The 18395-nt window shown below is 40.3% G+C and overlaps 1 protein-coding gene across 1 annotated transcript in view; it reads left to right on the top strand.

Moving 5' to 3' along the window:
- Nucleotides 1-17882, top strand: part of CDH2 (cadherin 2) — a 213923-nt gene extending 196041 nt beyond the window's left edge. Inside the window, exons 15-16 of the mRNA XM_036874118.1 lie at nt 6380-6544; nt 16479-17882. Coding sequence (XP_036730013.1) covers nt 6380-6544; nt 16479-16685 — 372 coding nt within the window. The 3' untranslated portion in view covers nt 16686-17882. The remainder of the gene's footprint in view (nt 1-6379; nt 6545-16478) is intronic.
- Nucleotides 17883-18395: the final 513 nt, after the last annotated feature.

The raw sequence follows: 18395 nt of genomic DNA, 5'->3' as shown, positions 1-18395 counted from the left end.
CTTCTGGCTCTTAAAGCCCCTCATTTTCCCCCCCTTCAGCAAACTCTTCTGTCCCTTTCTTCACTGGCCCAGGCAACAAGGTACAGCCTTTTTTTTTGAAGTATAGTTGATTTACAATGTTGCGTTTAATTTCTCCTGTACAGCAAAGTGACTCAGGTATACAAATATATATTGTTTTTCATATTCTTTTCCATTATGGTTTATCGCAGGATATTGAATATAGTTCCCTGTGCTATATAGTGGGACCTTGTTGTTCATCCGTCTTATATGTAATAGTTTGCATCTGCTAATCCCAGACTCCCAGTCCTTGCTTCCCTCACCCCACCCTGCCCTTGACAACCACAGGTCTGTTCTCTATATATGAAGATACAGCTTTTTTTTAGTTGTTATTTTGCTTGCTCTGGTGGTCTCTGTTTGCTCCTTCCACACTGTTTAACTGAGTCCATGATCTTGGGCAAATCATTAACCTCTCCGAGTTACGGGAATCAATGGGATAGAACAACACTCTCTTGGCAGGATTTTGCTTGGAGCGTCTGAGATATCACATAAGGAGGCACCTAAGGTAACTCCTGACAGATGATGGGCACCAGGTAAAGGTCGGTTTCCTTCTTTCACACTCTCAGAGCTAAAAATGGCATCAGGCACCCAGTCAGCTCTCTTTAGATACTCATGAAACGGTAAATCAATATTTTCATCACTCTCTAAAACAGACGTAATTGCACGATTCTGTAGATTCTGCCAGCCACAGAGCTTTCTGAAGTTTTTGCCTGGGAATCTAGAATTTCACTTTATACTGAAGCAGCATTTTATTTTATTTAAACGTAACCAAATGCCTTCAGGTCGATTCGTGGTATCATTTTCTGAACCAATTATAAATCATTGCAAGTCAGTGGAATTTAATAAGAAAAGGCAGAACCAGAGTTAAAGCTGCTGACTAACTTCTTACTAACTCTCCCAGAATTGTATCACCTTTAAGACATTTTAAATCATAGACCCAAAAAGAAATGTTTTCAGTTACTTGCAACGTTAATATTTAAAAACCCTAATTCTATGCCTGCTTCTCATGACCATTGCCAAATAACACATGTTCCAAACATTAGTTAAAATAAGATTTTCCATGGCCTTCGTTTGAAAACTGGATTTCTCTGGGAAGTTAATGTTGACAAAGTAAGGTTGACAATCATAAGAGAATTTTCAGATCCACTTTTTCTCTAGAGAGTTTTAGGAATCAAATAAAGATTTCTTCTGGGGTTCTTTCTAATCTTCAGAAGTAAGGCCACGAACCCAGTGACCCTGAGAATGTTTTCAGTCTCTGTAATTCTCTTTAGAATTCTTATCCTACATGCTGTAATTTGTGTGTTTAAGTAAAGCATCATGGGATTATAAAGATGTATAATTTAGGATGTATAATTTCACATAGAGTGACCCCTTATCAAAAGGCTTAAAATTGGATCCTCAGGTCAGGACTCTGCCATATAGCACAGATGGATGTGGACAGAAAAACCCATCTCTGTGATCTGAAGACACTTCCGCCCACTTCATACCACCATCAGATTTTCATACCCCATATTTGCAATAGACAAGGGAAACCATCACAGAGAAAAGTTAAGCCGCGTGTTTTAACCCAAATTCCAGTTTCCTGTAAATCAGTGGTTTTGTGCCTCTTCTTTAGATGTCAGTGTATCTGAGGAACATGACACGTTTGCATCATGGAGGGGGAGGTACTCACCATGGCAAAGAGTCTCAGCAATGGGACCCGGGGTCTTTTTCCCTTCCTCCCCATTGTGAATTACTGCCATGGCGTGTCATGCGATCCAAAGCACATTTCTTGCTCTTGTGCACATCTGGCATGAATATCATCCCTGAGACTTTTATTCAACACATTTTTGGTGAGCACTTTCTATGGGCCTGACGTATTGACCACAGACATCTTTAGACTTCCTGCTCTGGTTGTTAAGATAGTAGGCAAGGGCTATCGAAAGAAAGGTAAGAATCTGTAAATGAATATGCTGATGCATGTATACACTAATAAGTGAAGCAGGCCAGGCGGACAGTCTGTCCTTGTCCAAAGGAGATAGATGCTCTCAGCTGTAACAGATTGCTGTGTCAGAAGTTAAGCCTGGTTTTACGCCACGTCTTCCTATTTTCAGGTAAAAATATCCCAAAGTCTGTGTGTTGACAACTTATTAGAAAATTTTTTCAACACTGTCAACCAAACATAATGCATTTCTGCTTGTAACCTTTGGATATAGTGGGAGCTGTATAAGAAATCAGGGTGGACAAGTCCTTTCCACGTAAGAAACATCCCACTGCCTCTCGTGGCTCCAGTTACGCCAAAGAAATCACTCTGTATTCTTATATGGAGTTGTCGTGATATACTGAGGACGGTCAAGGAATGTGTCACCAGGTTAAAGACAGTCCGCAAGCATAAGATTCAATTACTTAATTTCATGTAACTGAGACCTCTAATAGAGCATTTTTCACCCTCAGTGTAAAAATATTTATTAACTGTCATCATCCCTGTACTCAGAGTCTGTTTTCCCCTTTCTACAAAAAGCTTCCATCGTTGTCAGAAGACACGCTTACTCATGGTTAAGCCCCTCTATTAAGCTTGGTAGTTATGTAATTAAACATCGCCTGGAAAACGATGCTTCTTCGTGTGTAAGCATTCAGAATTCTCTAAATGAATCCCTCTTTTTATTTTGTATAACATTTTAACATTTCAAAGGCTTTCCCGTCTGTCATACCATTATGTGCCTCTGCTTTAAGATAGTCTATAAATAACTCACATGTCCTATAAAATTTTAAATGGAGCCCATGTGTGCAAGATCAAGGTGTTTTCACTCAAGTTTTGTATGGGTGCTTTGAAATACTCTACCCTCACAAGAGGAGACAGCATCCCCATGCCTTTGCTCACGCTGTTGATTCCCCCAGAATGGTCCTTTCTCCCAAACCCATGTGTCGTCCAAGGTTCGAACCTAACGCGCTCTTTCCCTCTCTGAGCGTTTTATACTTGGCGATGTACCAACCGTACATCTCACTCTGGCTTGTCCTACTCTGTGTGCCTGCCTCCCCTCCAGTATCACCTTGTCCATCCCTCAGAGGAGGAGCTTTTCCTGAGTGCCTTCACTCGTTAGCTTAGTTGAAGCCCTTGGTAAAGAGTTGTTTAGGGGAGGGTTGTCAGAACAACTAGGGCATCTCAACGAACAGAGCTCAGTTTTAGATTGACATTTGGAAGTCAGACACACCTGGTTTTGATTCTCATGTCAATCGAATACCAGCTGTGTGACCTTGGACAAGTTACTCAACCTTTCCGAGTCTGTTTCTTCATTTAAAATGATGGTAATAAAGCATTCTTCAGAAAGAAGAAAGGAGAAAGTATCAGGGAGAAGACACTTAACAGGAGGCTGGTATAGCTCCCGGTACATAGTGGGTTGAATGTCAGTGACTCCTTTGTTTTAATCATTCTTCACATTCCTGCCCCTTCTCCCTCATCCATCCAACCTTGTAGCTGGGACTTGACTCGCCCTCCCAGATGCCTGCGCCAGGAGCTAGGCTTTGGAGTCTAATCCATTTGAAGTCAGAGCCTGTCTCTGTGTCTCGGTAGATCTGGAGCCGTCGACAGATGACTTGGGTGATTTGAGACTCAGTTTCCTCAATTCTTAAATAAGGATAATAAAACTTAACGTCACACAGTGTTGTTCAGAGCATTAAATGAGCGAACATATGTAAAGGATCTCGAGCACTGCCAGAACATGGTAAATATTCAAGCGTCGAATGAATCAAAACCACTATAGAGATAACTGTAAACAGTTTTGAGCTGGTTTTAGACAGAGATGAAGCCTGAACTAAAAAGAGTACCAGAAAATCTGTACTTTCTGTAAATATCAACAGTGAATTAGAGAATTTCAGTTAAGCTGGGGATGTGACGTTTTATATCACCAGAATTTAGAGGTTTGAAAACTATAAAGTATTTGCCCAAACCTAAAATTTTGAAGCATTTCCGCATTATAGTTAGTGTCTTTGGACATTCCCGTCCAGCTGTCTGATGCTAAAGCTGAAAATAGTTCTGAAGGTCCAACCAGTGCCCAGAGCATCCTTCTTCCCAAGTTCTTCTCTGCCCCTCAAAGTGGACAGGCTGTATTGCCAAGACATTCCCACAGGACTGCACCAGAAGAGAATCCACACTCCCTGGCTTCTTACCTCTGGGCCAGAGGTTGGAAAACTTTTTCTTTAAAGGGCTAGATAGCAAGGCTTTGGGGGCCACATAGAGTCTCCATAGAATATTCTTTGTCTTCTTTATTGTTACCGTTGTTTTAAATAATCCTTTAAAAATGTAAAAGCCATTCTTCAAGGAAAACAGGCCACAGATCAGACTGGACCCACCAACAATAGTTCGCAGACTCTAGACCAGAGGTCCCCAACCTTTTTGGCACCAGAGACTGGTTTTGTGGAAGACAATTTTTCCACGGACCGGGGTGGGGTGGGGTGATGGTTTTGGGATGATTCAAGTGCATTATATTCATTGTGCACTTTATTTCTATTATTATTACATTGTAATATATAATGAAATGATTATACAACTCACCATAATGCTGACAGGAGGCGGAGCTCAGGTGGTAATGCGAGCGACGGAGAGCGGCTGTAAATGCAGATGAAGCTTCACTCACCCGCCGCTCGCCTCCTACTGTGCGGCCTGGTCTGTGCCCTGGGGGTTGGGGACCCCTGCTGTAGACCACTGAAGGGAGGGAGGAGTGAAGTGGTTTTGAAACCTTGATGAACTAATGCCTTCCTCTAAGTAAAGGAAAATACACTTGCAACAATTTTTTTTAATATGAAAGCAATATAACATTGTAGGGGAGGAAAAAGTTTTCTCGACCCTCCTCAGGTCCCTGGCTGGGTCTGAAAATTAAACCAACAAAGACAGATTAACAAGAGAAGAGCACACACATTTGATGGAACTTTTACCTGTACATGGGGGCCTTCACAAGAGAATGAAGACCTGAAGAAGTGACCAGAGCAAGAAGAGTTTATACCCTTTAGACGAAGAAACAGTAAATTTGTAAAGAATTGACAAGACAAAGGGTTTGGGCTAAGAGTAGTAAATGGTGAAGTAACTAGGAAGTTAAGGGTTAGTTTAAGAAGGTTTGCCATTAAAAAAAAAAAAAGAAAAAGGAAAAGAAATGATGCCATTTGCAGCAACATGGATGGACCTAGAGATTGCCATATTGAGCGAAGTAAGTCAGAGAAAGACAAATATCATATGATATCATTTATATGTGGAATCTAAAAAAAGGATACAAATGAACTTATCTACAAAACAGAAATAGAGTTACAGATGTAGAAAACAAACTTATGGCTATCAGGGGTAAGGGGGGGAGGGATAAATTGGGAGATTGGGATTGACATATACACACTACTGTATATAATAAAATAGATAACTAATAAGGGCCCACTGTATAGAACAAGGAACTCTACTCAATACTCTGTAATGGCCTATATGGGAAAAGAATCTAGAAAAGAGTGGATATATGTATATGTATAACTGATTCGCTTGGAAACTAACACAACATTGTAAATCAACTATATTCCAATAAAAAATTTTCTTAAAAAATAACATTTCATTATAGTAATAATATACACCCAAATATGACCGCTGCATTGCAGAATTACAGATGAGATTGCTTTCTTTATAATTTTTTTTATTTTCTGAGTTTTATATCATAAACACGTAGTTCTTTTATCATTAAAAAAAGGTTTGTTTGTGCAGAGTTCTAGGTTCCAAACCCTAGTCTCTGATGATGAAGAGGACTTTCCTCCTCCTGGTTCAGGAGGGGGCTTTTCACATGGGAACGTTATGACCTGTTTCAGGGAAGAAGGGTGTGGTGGGAAGAGTCAGAGTGACGTTCCTGCTTCTGCCGTTTTTAAAAAGAGTGCTTGAGCTTCAGATATTTAATATGCCACGATGCCATAGTTTGGGGTAGCCTGTCCTGAACCCCATCAACATTAAGCTAGTACTTTTCCTTCTATGGTACAACTATATTTTCTCGTCGGTTTTTTAGTCACTTTGTAGTGGGACCTCATCTCACTGCTGTTTCCCATTGGAAACTGATGAGGAACGTAGGAAAGCAGATGGCGCACAGACTGTCGAAATGAAAAACACAGAAGAAAGAGCTGCGTGAAAGAAATATTTAATCATAACATGAAAAGCTCCTAGTGGCAACTTTTCCATTATGTTAAATTTCATTCATTTCTATGCATTCTGGGTATGAGTTTAAAAACAGAGGTTGTAACTTCCCATCTTAATGCCCGTCTCCCATGGGGTGTTGGTCCATCTTAATGCCCGTCTCCCATGGGGTGTTGGTTTTGTGTCTTGCAGGACTATGATTTGAGCCAGCTCCAGCAGCCTGACACCGTGGAGCCGGATGCCATCAAGCCGGTCGGCATCCGACGCTTGGATGAGAGACCCATCCACGCCGAGCCCCAGTACCCGGTTCGATCTGCAGCCCCGCACCCTGGGGACATCGGTGACTTTATTAATGAGGTGCAAAGAGAGACTCACTTTTTTTTTATCAGGGTGTTTATTTTATGCTAACAGTTAGTACTGTGGAGACCACAACTTGCTGGGAATACAGCTATGTAGTTCATGAAAACACAATTCTTTTTCCTAACTTTATCTTTATGCAAAAGGAAATGTGGCTTCAGTAACAGAGAACAGATGAGATGGCTTTGGTCAGCCCAAGAGAGACGGATCAACTAATATCCTGCATTTGTAAATGACATCCGTATATATTATCAGTATTAGTCACACTCTCTCCAAAAGGATTTTTTTCCCTAGATTACAAGTAATAAATAGGCTAACGATATTATAGTGAATTCTAATTTCATTTATTAGCACTGATACATGTAATAAGAGTTCACTTTCATTTTCCTCACACTGTACCCTTTGAATGCCGCAAATGGTGAGAATTCAGTGCCTACCCAACAACGAGAGGTCCATCAAATGAGATTAGCAGGAAGAGCAGCTAAATTAAATATTATGTAAGTGATTTAAATACTTGTCTAGTTGAGGAGTTTTAAGGGCTTCTGCAAGAGGCAGCTAATTCTCTGTTGAATATAACAGATACGATTTCCACTGTCAAAATTATTATGGCATTCTCTTATTTCATTACTGACCCAAGAGTTCTGCTACACTTAATCCTTAAGTTTTGAAGTCAGATGATTTATACTGCTTCTTTTGATCATGTCTACAGTTTTACTGCAATTCTTCTTTTGAATTTTTATTGTTAGTATAAGAGAATGATACATATTGATATTGGCAGGGCCCGTGAATATATGGCAGGGCCCGTGTTCTCTGGCCAGATCCTCCCACTCAGAATCTCCAAGATTAGAATTGGTCTCAGTGCCTTACAAAGTGGAAAGCATCTGTTGTATATATTGCCTTCAGTCCCGTGCAGATAAGACTCATTTCCTGGGCTTCCTTGAAATAGTCATATATTACGTCTACATAATCAATCTACCTTAGATTTTTAGATGCTCTTATAGTTTGTAGGAAAAGTTTTGAAACAAAATTAGCTTATCTGTCTTTACAATATTCATTACTATCTATTCCTAAAATACATGCTACTTTTTGAACTTATCTGTTCACTTCTGTTAAATAGGTAATAGGTTAATTTGTAGTAGACACGATTTAAAAGCTGGTAGAAGGCAAAAACAGGATGCTGGTAACTCCTTTACGTCCAAAAATATGCCCCGACTTTTCCAGATTACTTACATACATATAGGCCTGGTTAGGGGAATTAGCAGGAATATATATGATATAAATATAATATCTATATTATATAAAATATAATATATTTATATATATATATATATAAAACTAGATATTTTTGAATATGTAAGAGTGCCTGATGATTTTAGTTCTAATTTAGCTTTCGTCATTCCAAGAAATTGTTTATTTATTCCTGTGGTTGTCAGGTTTCAAGATATAGTTAACCTTTTAGGTGTAGGCACTGGACTTTTTTCAAGCAAGAATTCTGGCTTTGGTGTAATTCAGCAAATACTTACCTGAATGTTTCTGCAGTCCCTGAAGTGTCACTGTTCTGTGGGCTTCCATCCCATCCAGGACACTCTTCTTTTCTCGTGGTAAAATTCGGGCGCTAAGGGTCGTTTCTAAGGCTGTTTGTAATCTGATTCCTGCCCTCTCTTCCCCCCACATTCCCTTTCTGTGCTGCAGCCCCCTGAACTACTTGTAGTTCCTCAAAGGCAAAACAGGTTTAACTATAACTTTTGCGAAGTTCTTGACCTTCAGTGAGACACTCATTTAGCCTTCAGATTCAACTGAAGCGCCCCTTCTCTGTGAAGCCCCTTCGATACCCCTGGGAAGGTTACAAGACTCTCCCTGGGTAGTAGCCCTCACCATGGGGTGTCACTGTTAGTATTTATTTCTTCCTTATGAGTGCATCCATTCTCTCTGAAATGGGGGCTATTTCCCGCTCTTCTTTGTGTAACCTAAGCATCTGCTATGTTGCGTAACTCTTAGATTCTGTTGTTTCAAGGAATTCAAGGGCTGTGGCAGGTGTGTAGGGCATGCAGCCGTGAGCATCACCCATCTGCATTTGGCTGGGATTCACTGGGGCCCATGTCTGGAGGCTTTCACTCTCACTGGTGCTGATTACATTCAGGAAGTGAGGATATTGGCTGTTCCAAGTTGTGTGTTTTGTGTATACCTTGTGTTTGTGTCTGGGTGCGTTCACTCTTTTTTTTTTTTTTTTTTTTTTTAACATGACTGGGTTTCTTCAGTAGAGAGAGGAGAGTATCTAGTTAGTAAGGTTCAGTTACCCAACCCTTCTAATGCTACAGTAGGAAAAGGTACACAAGTAGGAATTTCCATTTGGAATCGCCTTTTCCTAAAACAGCGCCCAGGTACACGATCTATAAAGTGGCTGGAGGTCGTAGCAAACATGCGTGAATACATATATGAAGAAGTTTGTTCTGAACAACTGACTTGCAGATTAACTTCCAGAATGCAACCCATTCATAATTTGAAAATCGTCTGCATTTGTTAGAAATGGCTCATTTGGAAATCATCTTGAGCTTGGTTAGGGATTATTCATTTAGCAGATAACTACCGAATATCTATGGTGTGTACATCCTGTGCCAGTGATGTGTAGATAAGACATTAGACATAGATTCTCTCTGTGTGAGTTCCCTGCGCTGCTGCTAGCGTGATCTCTGTACCAGGCAAATGTTCCAGTATCTGAACCCTTACTTTGCCAGGCACAGGACACCCATTAGATCTGGTTCTTATTAGGTGGTCCGGCTTCATCTCAGCCCCCTCCCCTACCTGCATCCTACAGGCCAGCAACAGAGACCTCTACTTGTAATTTCTTATCTCAGCTTGTGATTCCATGCCAGCACCAGTTCCCACAGTGTTTTTCCTGCCTGGAGTGTCCTTTGCTCTTTTTCTAGATATTAGTTAAGTCTTTACCAGGCCAAGAAGGGTCAGGGACACAGAGTATGGGTGGGCGCCATCCTGCAACATCCCAATGTACCTAGAACTCACCTCCCTCCATGACTCCTATCCCAAGCATCCCTTCTACCTCCCCTCATGGTCCTCCTGTGGTCCAGGGGAAGAGGTGTATCCCTGGGGAATCATTGTGGGGCACACTGGTTTGGTGAGTACATGAATGGACAAAAGGATCACATTTGGAAATTATTTCCCAAATGGCTACTGAATCCTTGAAATTGAATGTGACTGTAAGGCAGAGGAATATGGAGTAGAAAAGGGAACCCAAAATCTATACCTAGAAATGCCCTACTTTTGAACACAGGAAAAAGAAAGTCTAAGGCGTTTAAAGTGTCACAGAAAACAACTAAAAAGAGGGTCGAGGGATGTGATGGTCAGTTCTGTGGAAAAGTCCAAAGAGATCAAACTGTTCAAAGGCCTAAATCAGAGATTACATTCAGACTCACTGTGTAGATTCTTCCACCTAAGACACGCATTAAGACGTGTACAGTATCTTTCTATAATTAGACAGATAAAAATAAATACAGGTAATGTTTTAAAAGTGGTTGAAGGCACCTAGAAAGAACTCAAGCACATTTTATAAATACATTTAAAATACAAACAGATTTCTTTATCTCCAGGTTTTATTTGGTTTAGCATAGTACCGAATGTTCCAAAGGAAGAAGAATATAGTGGAGATTATAATTGGAGTGTGTTTATAGGTGTAAGGAATAGGTAAGCGCATGAGAAAATTTTCTAGTTTATTTAAATAATAAATCTCAAAAATGATAATGTTTCCAGACTGGTAGGTAGGGTAAAACAAATCACACATTTTTGAATTTTAAACACAGAATTTCATTCTATTTTGAGGTTTTTAAACAAGACCTTCAGATGGTGAAAAGTTGAAACAATGTCATTTAATCTCAGCCCGACAGTAGCTATTAGCATACCTCCAATAACGATACTAATTCTGTATATTTCTTTATCTCAGGAATCTAAAAACCAAGGGCATATTTCTATTAAAGGACCGACTTTTGATTAACATTATTAAAAAACTTATGGAAGGTGCTCCTGGAATACTTTGTTTAAAACTCCTGAAGTTTAAAATTTTTGCCTTTTTTCTCCTATTAATTAAATTTAACATGTTCTTTTAAAAATATCTTTGTCCCCTCCTACAAGAGTTAGGCGTTTTAGTTCAAATCCAGGTGCCTCATTTAACAGCTCTGTTACCTTGTACAAGGTCAAGGTCCTTGGATATAACCACCTGGATTTCTAGTTTTCTTATTCATAAAATGGGGATGATAATAGACCCTTCTATTAAGATTTCAGTGAGGAATGAATAATAAAATCCATGTAAAGTGCTTGGTATAGTGACTGTTGCATAATAAAATCTCAATTATTATTAGTATGGTATTATCATTACAAGTTACTATTCAGGAGTAAAAACTTTCTACTGCCCTATAACTGTAAATAAAACAGATAGAAACCTCTCCTTTCCAAAAAAAAAATGCTTTCAGTAAAATGAATTTCCCAGAAAGAGACATAGTAATGTTGGCATTGGTAAGTCACAGAATTCCACTGTCAGGTGATCATGGTATACTTTTATGTCCGCAGATATTTTAAACCTAAATCCTAGCTTCTTCTGAAAGGTATAGGTATAAACATGAACGAGGTGCTGAGGAGAAAAAATTAAGCCCAGGACAGCAGTACAAAGTTACCATCTAGAATACTTACTGGATGTCAAGCAGTGTTTTGGACAGCAGGATATGAAATGAATACAAAACCACCTCAGCAGAAAGGGATGTCACAATCTAGTGTAACCAAAACATGGCAATAAAAGTAAAGCAGACCAGAGAGACCACAGGAATTACTCTCGGTCATGGTTAGGGAAAAAATTCCAGGCAGCAGAAGTGACATTTTTTATCGGCTTTAAACAGTGGATGGATGGATGGATGGATGGATGGATGGATGGATGGAAATTAATCAAATGAAAAAAATATGAGATGGGACATTTTAAACAAAAGGAATCACATTTCAGCTAGCAGGAAATGAATGCGTAAATAACATGGAGGTATACTAAGAACATGACATTTTTTAGGTTTTGGGAGATTTTGGTGAATAATTTAGTGAATAATTCAGTTATGGTTGCTGGAATTGAGAAGAGTTGCAACAGAAAAGGTGGGTGAACAGATTAGGTTCACTGAATGCTCCTCAGAGGGTTTTGACTTCATCCTGTAGCTTACCCTAACATCAGGCATCAGGCATTTGAGTAACACCTAGTTTTTTCCATGTCTGCAAACTTCATCTATGATGTACTTATTAAACTTTAAATCAATTGTAACTTTGTTTTAAATAAAAATAATTGTTTTAAAGTGCCTGTGCACCAATTAAAAATCACCTTGCATACACCCAGGGGGACTCCTCCCTTATTTTGGAAACACTGCTGTAGGGGATAGCAATCAGAAAGTTTTACTTGGGGTGGAGAGGATGTGACATCAAATAATCAAATAACGTCTGAGAAAGGAACCAATAGTAGTTTGTAAGTAAGAAGCAGGAATAGGGAATTCCCTGGCAGTCCAGTGATTAAGGCTCTGCGCTTTCACTCCCGAGGGCCTGGGTTCCATCCCTAGTCTGGGAACTAAGATCCCACAAGCTGCACACTGCCCCCCCCCCAAAAAAAGCAGGAATAGTTCTGGGGACAGGGAGACCAGTCAGGCCTTTGCTGTGGTCCAGGCAGGATATAATGATGACCTGAACTAAGGCAGTGGATTTGAGACAATAGAGGACTGAATGTAAGGGATCAATAGGAACTCTTTCCTCTTACATCCTTCGTGTGTTCCCTCACCCAAGAATGTGGGTTTCTTATAGTCCCTATAAAAGCATGTCTCCATCCATAAAGCATGGGATCAGAAGTCTATAAATATAAGCTCAGCAAGAATTCAGCCAGAGCCAGAGGTCTTTGATTTGACAGAGGCAGTTCACTATGGAAACTAGTTCAGATTTATCCAGAGTTCAAGCTCTGCCTCTCCAGGAAAGGTGAAATAAGCACATCCTCTTCTAGATTTAGTCAAACCCAGGTAGGGAGAGAGAAACACATGCGGTTAGCTTGTATATTTGGCAACAGTGTGTCACACATCATGTGAAGTGGTGTCCACACATACAAATAAAGGAATCCCATAAGGGAAGACCAGAGCTCCTGTGCCCCGCCCCCAAATCCCGAATTTATCTGTACGTTCACCCTGGTTGCCGGCCTGTCACCGTCAGTTTCTCAGGACTTGACTATGATCTTTTTAGAATTACCAAAATAGTACCTGGAATTTATATAATGCCTCAGCCGGAAAAGTCATATTTTATTCTCGGATAAAAATCAGTGCTCTCCAAGTGGAGGGGACTTAAAGTACTTAACCTTCAGCCTAGAAAGATGGCTCTTGCCTAAGAATTCTTGAAAAGTTCACTGGGTTTTGCTCTTTTGTAATCATGAAAACCTGAGGCAGTGTTTGATGTTCTGGCTAGCACAGTGACCTCTCGGGTTTTATAGCCTTTATAGCCTTAACCCCTTTTTTAAAAAAGAAGTAAAACATAGATTCAACAACTATCAGAATGACCAGAAAGTCAGGGCAGGAAATAAAAAAATTTTTTAAGAAATATTTTTGAGAACCTCGGTGGTGAGTATGGAACTGGATTATCACCAGTGTTATATTGGTTTTAAGGAAATTAATTAGGTGGCGTATAGACATTTGATGAAGAGCCTTGGGCCCTTTAACACACCGGTGAAGACCAGGGAGCTTCTAGCCTTTATTCTAAGTCACAGGAAACACGGACCGTGGCTTTCATCTCCAGGGAATCCAGGCACACATGATGCCCTGCCATTGACCCTTTCAAGTTCATCTTAGTCGTCACCTTTCCGTATTTCCAGTTTGGTGCTGATGCCATGATTCACGTATCTTCTGTATTTCAGGATCCAGGCAGACGGAAAACTTTCCTCTGGGGCAGGCTTTTCTCCTGGCAGAGGGGGAAAGGCGAGGGGACTGGTGGAAGCATGTTAGACTCTTCGAGTCTCCTCCACGCAGCTGCTTCCATTCATTGGCCAGCGCCAGTCGGGTAGCCAAGCCTGACAGTGGGTTAGGGAAGTCAGCTGGCTCCAGAGTGGCACTTGTGGTGCTGCGGGCGTGTGATCCACCCACAGGGAGAGGATGGTGAATCACTGAGGACAGTAACACAATCTACCACAAAAAAGAAACAGGAATTTTGAGAAATTGGGAGTTTGCAGTTCTCCGTCTTAACAGAATTGCCCTGTAGCTTATTCTGTAACTATGATCAAGAAAATCCTATCTAAAATTATTTGTGTTTTATATACTGAAGTAGTTCAAGGAAGACTTGTTTTATTTTGCTTTACACAGGCATGTCTGGGTTGTAAATAGTCTACCTGAGAAGAGGAACAGTGGTGTTTAATTAAAGGTTAGGATTGTTGGTGAGACAGACTTTGGGATGGGGAAGCAGTAGGGTGTACTTTTCTTTCTGGTTTTTGATTGAAGTCGAGCAGCTGCCATTTTGTTTCTAAAATGCTATGTCTTCACATCTATTTTTCTTTTTTTCAAATTCCAAAGCAAGAATTTTTTTCTCTAACCTTAAAAGTTAAAAAAAAAAAAAAATTCACTAATATTCCTTGAGCTCTAACAAGTGCCAGACACTGTGGTGAGCGCTTGGGTCCCTTTATTTTATTTGGTCTCCGTAATGATCGTATTACTGTGATTACAGCTGCAGATGAGGAAATGAAGCTGGTCGAACTTAGCCCAGGTCCCACAGCTAGTACTGTGCAGAGCCGAAGTGTCGCCCCAGAGTCTGAGCTCTTAACCACTACATGTACTGACTCCGACCTTAATTTTCATGCTCGTTTCCCTCTTCCTCCTCCTTTCTACTGATAAAAAACATATATGTTGGGCTTCCCTGGTGGCACAGTGGTTGAGAATCTGCCTGCCAATGCCGGGGACACGGGTTCGAGCCCGGTCTGGGAAGATCCCACATGCTGCAGAGCAACTGGGCCCGTGAGCCACAACTACTGAGCCTGCGCGTCCGGAGCCTGTGCTCCGCAACAAGAGAGGCCGCGATAGCGAGAGGCCCACGCATCGCGATGAAGAGTGGCCCCCACTTGCCGCAACTAGAGAAAGCCCTCGCACAGAAACGAAGACTCAACGCAACCAAAAATAAAAATAAATAAAACTATTCCCTAAAAAAAAAAAAGAATCTGGTGGCCTGGGTTTGAATCACAGCACCGTTGGAAAAAAAAAAAAAATATATATATGTACTCATAAAACACATGTGGATTGGAAGGATTGATCTAAAGATGGACAGTTCATCATGTCTTGGATAAGTGAAGCCACCATAAGCCCACCGGCATTTTTTTTTTAATAGATCTTTGTTGGAGTATAATTGCTTCACAATACTGTGTTAGTTTCTGTTGTACACCAAAGTGAATCAGCCATGTGCATACATATGTCCCCATGTCCCCTCCCTCTTGAGCCTCCCTCCCACCCTCCCTATCCCACCCCTCTAGGTCATCGCAAAGCACCGATCTGATCTCCCTGTGCTATGCTGCTGCTTCCCACTAGCTATTTTACATTCGGTAGTGTATATACATCAATGCTATTCTCACTTCGTCCCAGCTTCCCCCTCCCACCCTGTGTCCTCAAGTCCGTTTTCTATGTCTACATCTAAGAGCGGTGGGAAAAGAGAATGATTGTTTGGAGACTAACATTGGTATATCTTGGACTTACTAGAATGGAAGTGGGAAAAAATTAGAGATTAAAAAAATACTTAGTATGTGGCAAAAAGACAGTATTAAATCTTTAAAGTTTTGTAGAGCATAATTATGAAATACAGTAGCTTCAGATACATGAGTTATGTATAAAAAAAGCATCTTTTTGCAAAAGTTTATTGATAAGCATTTCCTTGATCTTATTTTTCCAGTTCTTTTTAAGAGCCATGTATATACATATTATTTTACATTGGCAGGATCCTCTTCCCCAGTGTTTATACTATGTATTGATATTGGATCATGATGTTTCTAAAGCCTGTGGGAGCTAGAAGTCACTCCGTTCTTAAAAAATAATACCTGATCACAATTTATCAATTAATTTCACATTTTATGTTCTGTTGAGAACATAAATGATTTAGTGAATAACTTTCCTTTTATTGTAACCACATCTGGCCCGTCTTCTTTCTTCCTTTGACATCCTTCCAAATTTATGTCAAATAGAATGCCACTTCCTCCTCGGACGCGTAGCTCTCATTGCCGGTCAAAGTTTGTTTTCAGCATTCTGATGATTTTTGTCTAGACTTCATAGTTTTGTTACTTATTTATCATTTATTTCATACGTCTGTTATGCTAGATTGTAAGCTTACAGAGGGCAAGGATCATATGGCACTCATTTCTATGTCCCTCTCTTTTTGCCTTGCCTATAATTCCTTTTAAGCCACTTTGTCGCCAGAATCCTCTGAGTGACCCTACATAGATTAGGGTCCACATACCACATGATTTCATAGCCTTCTGTATTATTTCATGTACCTTACTCTTCCAGTAACTATTCAAAACTGGTCTTGCCCGATGTACTGTTACAGGAATGCATTGCCAGACTTCATTTAAGATCTTCCCCTCACAGCTTCAGGCAGTTGGCCACTCATTTCTGTCACCTGTCAAACGCATTCTCCAATGAACCCTGTCCCATGGTATGTTTCGGCCTCACTGAGCTAGACTCCTTAGGGTTCCTTCTTTGCGGAGGAGAGACAACAGTTAGTTTTTGTCTAACTTTCGAACATGGTGATAACCCCAGTCTCTCTGGGTTTCACATGCGGTGGTCTGCAGGTGGAAACTTAAAAACAAGTGTTGGATGCCACGGGACCACTAGCGTCTGCTTGTGGATTTGCTAATCGTAACCCTCTCTTCACCCTTTTCTTGTCTTCCAAACTGCAGGGCCTTAAAGCTGCTGACAACGATCCCACAGCTCCGCCATACGACTCCCTCTTAGTGTTTGACTATGAAGGCAGTGGTTCCACGGCCGGGTCCTTGAGCTCCCTTAACTCCTCCAGTAGTGGAGGCGACCAAGACTATGACTACCTGAACGACTGGGGGCCCCGCTTCAAGAAACTCGCCGACATGTACGGTGGAGGTGATGACTGAACTTCAGGGTGAACTTCGCTTCCGGACAAGTACAAACAATTTCAACTGATATTCCCAAAAAAGCATTCAGAAGCTAGGCTTGAACTTTGTAGTCTACTAGCACAGTGCTTGCTGGAGGCTTTGGCAGAGGCTGTAAACCGGTTTGGGCTCAGAGGGAATATCAGTGATCCAATACTGTTTGGAAAGACACTGAGCTCAGTTACACTTGAATTTTACAGTACAGAAGCACTGGGATTTTATGTGCCTTTTTGTACCTTTTTCAGATTGGAATTAGTTTTATGTTTAAGGCTTTAATGGTACTGATTTCTGAAACGATAAGTAAAAGACAAAATATTTTGTGGTGGGAGCAGTAAGTTAAACCATGATATGCTTCGACACGCTTTTGTTACAATGCATTTGCTTTTATTAAAAATACGGAATTAAAGAGACAAAACCACTCATGGAGCAATTTTATTATCTTGGGGGATGAGACCATGAGATTGGAAAATGTACATGACTTCTAGATTTAGACTTTAGTTTGTTTTTTTGTTTTTTTCCACTAAAATCTTAAAACTTATGCAGCTGGTTGCAAATAAAGGGAGTTTTCATATCACCAATTTGTAGCAAAATTGAATTTTTTCATAAACTAGAATGTTAGACACATTTTGGTCTTAATCCATGTACACTTTTTTATTTACTGTATTTTTTCCACTTCACTGTAAAAATGGTATGTGTACATAATGTTTTATTGGCATAGTCTATGGAGAAGTGCAGAAACTTCAGAACACGTGTATGTATTATTTGGACTGGATTCAGGTTTTTTGCATGTTTATATCTTTCGTTATGGATAAAGTATTTACAAAACAAAGTGACATTTGATTCAGTTGTTGAGCTGTAGTTAGAATACTCAATTTTTAATTTTTTTATTTTTTTTATTTTTTATTTTCATTTTTGTTTGGGGAGGGAGAAAAGTTCTTAGCACAAATGTTTTACATAATTTGTACCAAAAAAAAAAAAAAAGGAAAGATAAGAAATGAAAGGGGTGGCCTGACACTGGTGGCACTACTAAAGTGTGTTTTTTAAAAAAAAATGAAAAAAAAAAAGCTTTTAAACTGGAGAGACTTCTGACAACAGCTTTGCCTCTGTATTGTGTACCAGAATATAAATGATACACCTCTGACCCCAGCGTTCTGAATAAAATGCTAATTTTGGATCTGGTGACTGGTTTGAACTTTTTCTTTTCTACTTGAGCTGCTTTGAATGTTGCAAAGATCCAGGTCCTGGGGTTGCATTGAGAACCGTAGTACAAAAGCATGTATTAGTTCTTGCACTGTTCACCACTGAAACCCTTAGCGTGGCAGCCGTGTCCAGTGGGCAGCAGAGAGAACCACTGTGGATCTTCTCATCATAGAAGAAGAACATCGAGTGACACAAGAATAGACTACACTGAAGGTGGTATACAAATCACATCCTTAAGTTCAGTGAACTTTGTGTCATTCTTAACATCCTTTATGCCCTTCTGCTCGTGCTTGTGGTTACAACTGACTCCAACGGGCCTTTCCCACTAGAGCACGGATATAAAGAAAAGCTCACTAAAAAGGGATAGAGCTGGCCCTGGAAACTGCAGCGGATGCCAGGAATTCCCAGGCAATCTGTTGAAGCCATTGTTTGATGTACCTAGTGAAATACGCTTTGGTTTGACTTCTATTCATTGACTGGACCTTTTTTTTT

This window comes from Balaenoptera musculus, chromosome 14, assembly GCF_009873245.2.
Source record: "Balaenoptera musculus isolate JJ_BM4_2016_0621 chromosome 14, mBalMus1.pri.v3, whole genome shotgun sequence".
NCBI lineage: Eukaryota > Metazoa > Chordata > Mammalia > Artiodactyla > Balaenopteridae > Balaenoptera > Balaenoptera musculus.
The sequence above is the reverse complement of the archived record's forward strand: the minus strand, read 5'-3'. Positions and strand labels throughout refer to the sequence as shown.